The 851-nt window shown below is 63.9% G+C and overlaps 1 protein-coding gene across 1 annotated transcript in view; it reads right to left on the reverse strand.

Annotated features, from left to right (window-relative positions):
- The window catches only part of MNEG_9940 (Pre-rRNA-processing protein esf1), a gene marked incomplete at both ends in the record, with an annotated part of 5,718 nt that overhangs the window by 4,428 nt on the left and 439 nt on the right, over positions 1–851 (reverse strand). The window contains one exon of the mRNA XM_014041589.1: positions 358–489. Coding sequence (XP_013897043.1) covers positions 358–489 — 132 coding nt within the window. The remainder of the gene's footprint in view (positions 1–357; positions 490–851) is intronic.

Here is an 851-nt window from a genome sequence, read left to right on the forward strand (position 1 = left end):
GTGTGTGTGTGTGTGTGTGCGTGTGTGTGTGTGTGCGTGTGTGTGTGTGTGTTGACGGTGTCCTGTAACGTGAGGGTCTCAAGCTTCTCTGTTCACGGCTTCGCAGTGGCCCTGCAGCGGCCCCCCTTGCACCTCACCACCCCCACCAGGGGGACGAGCTTTAAATCCGCATATACACGTCGCGACGCACCCCTGACCTCACCGTCCATTCAACCCAAGACCCGGGTCAATTTCTCACGCGCGGCACACGTGCGTGTCTCTGCACACGCCCAAACGCAACAAAGGCCGCCCCCCTTACCACCCACAGCCCCCTCCCTTACGGCCCACACCCCCAAAAACCCGCGGCTTCCCCCCCACCTGCCGCCCCGAAAAGTCCATGTCGTCAGGGATGAATCGCAGGTCAAACTTGCAGGCGCTGCGCTCAAACTCGAGGCCGTCGCACTCAGCATACACCCGCGCCGCCGCCTCCACGCTGGAGCACTCCGCCACCTGTTTTGAGGGGTTCAACGGGTAGCAGACGGGATGTTCTGAGCCCTGAGCCTTTGTTTTTGAGCCCAGAAGGGAGGAAGAGAGCCCAGCAGGGCGAGGCAGGGCCAGGCTGCGTTTCAGTCATGCTGGCTGGAAGGTAGTGGGTGCCGCTGGCCATGATGCTGTGGCTGGTTGCGAAAGGTGAGTTGACGAGAGCACGTGCGCGGCGCGGCACCGCCTTTGAGCTGTGCGCGGCTGCCGTGAAGCTTCCTGAGAGTCCGGCTCCAAACTCGTACAGCGCAGCGCGACCGTTGCGGGCTGCTGCCCCGCTGCCAAACGGCCACAGGGGCCGGGGCGCCGCGCGTGACGTCGTTGCGCATGGC

The sequence above is a fragment of the Monoraphidium neglectum genome (assembly GCF_000611645.1).
Source record: "Monoraphidium neglectum strain SAG 48.87 unplaced genomic scaffold scaffold02120, whole genome shotgun sequence".
NCBI classification, from domain to species: domain Eukaryota; kingdom Viridiplantae; phylum Chlorophyta; class Chlorophyceae; order Sphaeropleales; family Selenastraceae; genus Monoraphidium; species Monoraphidium neglectum.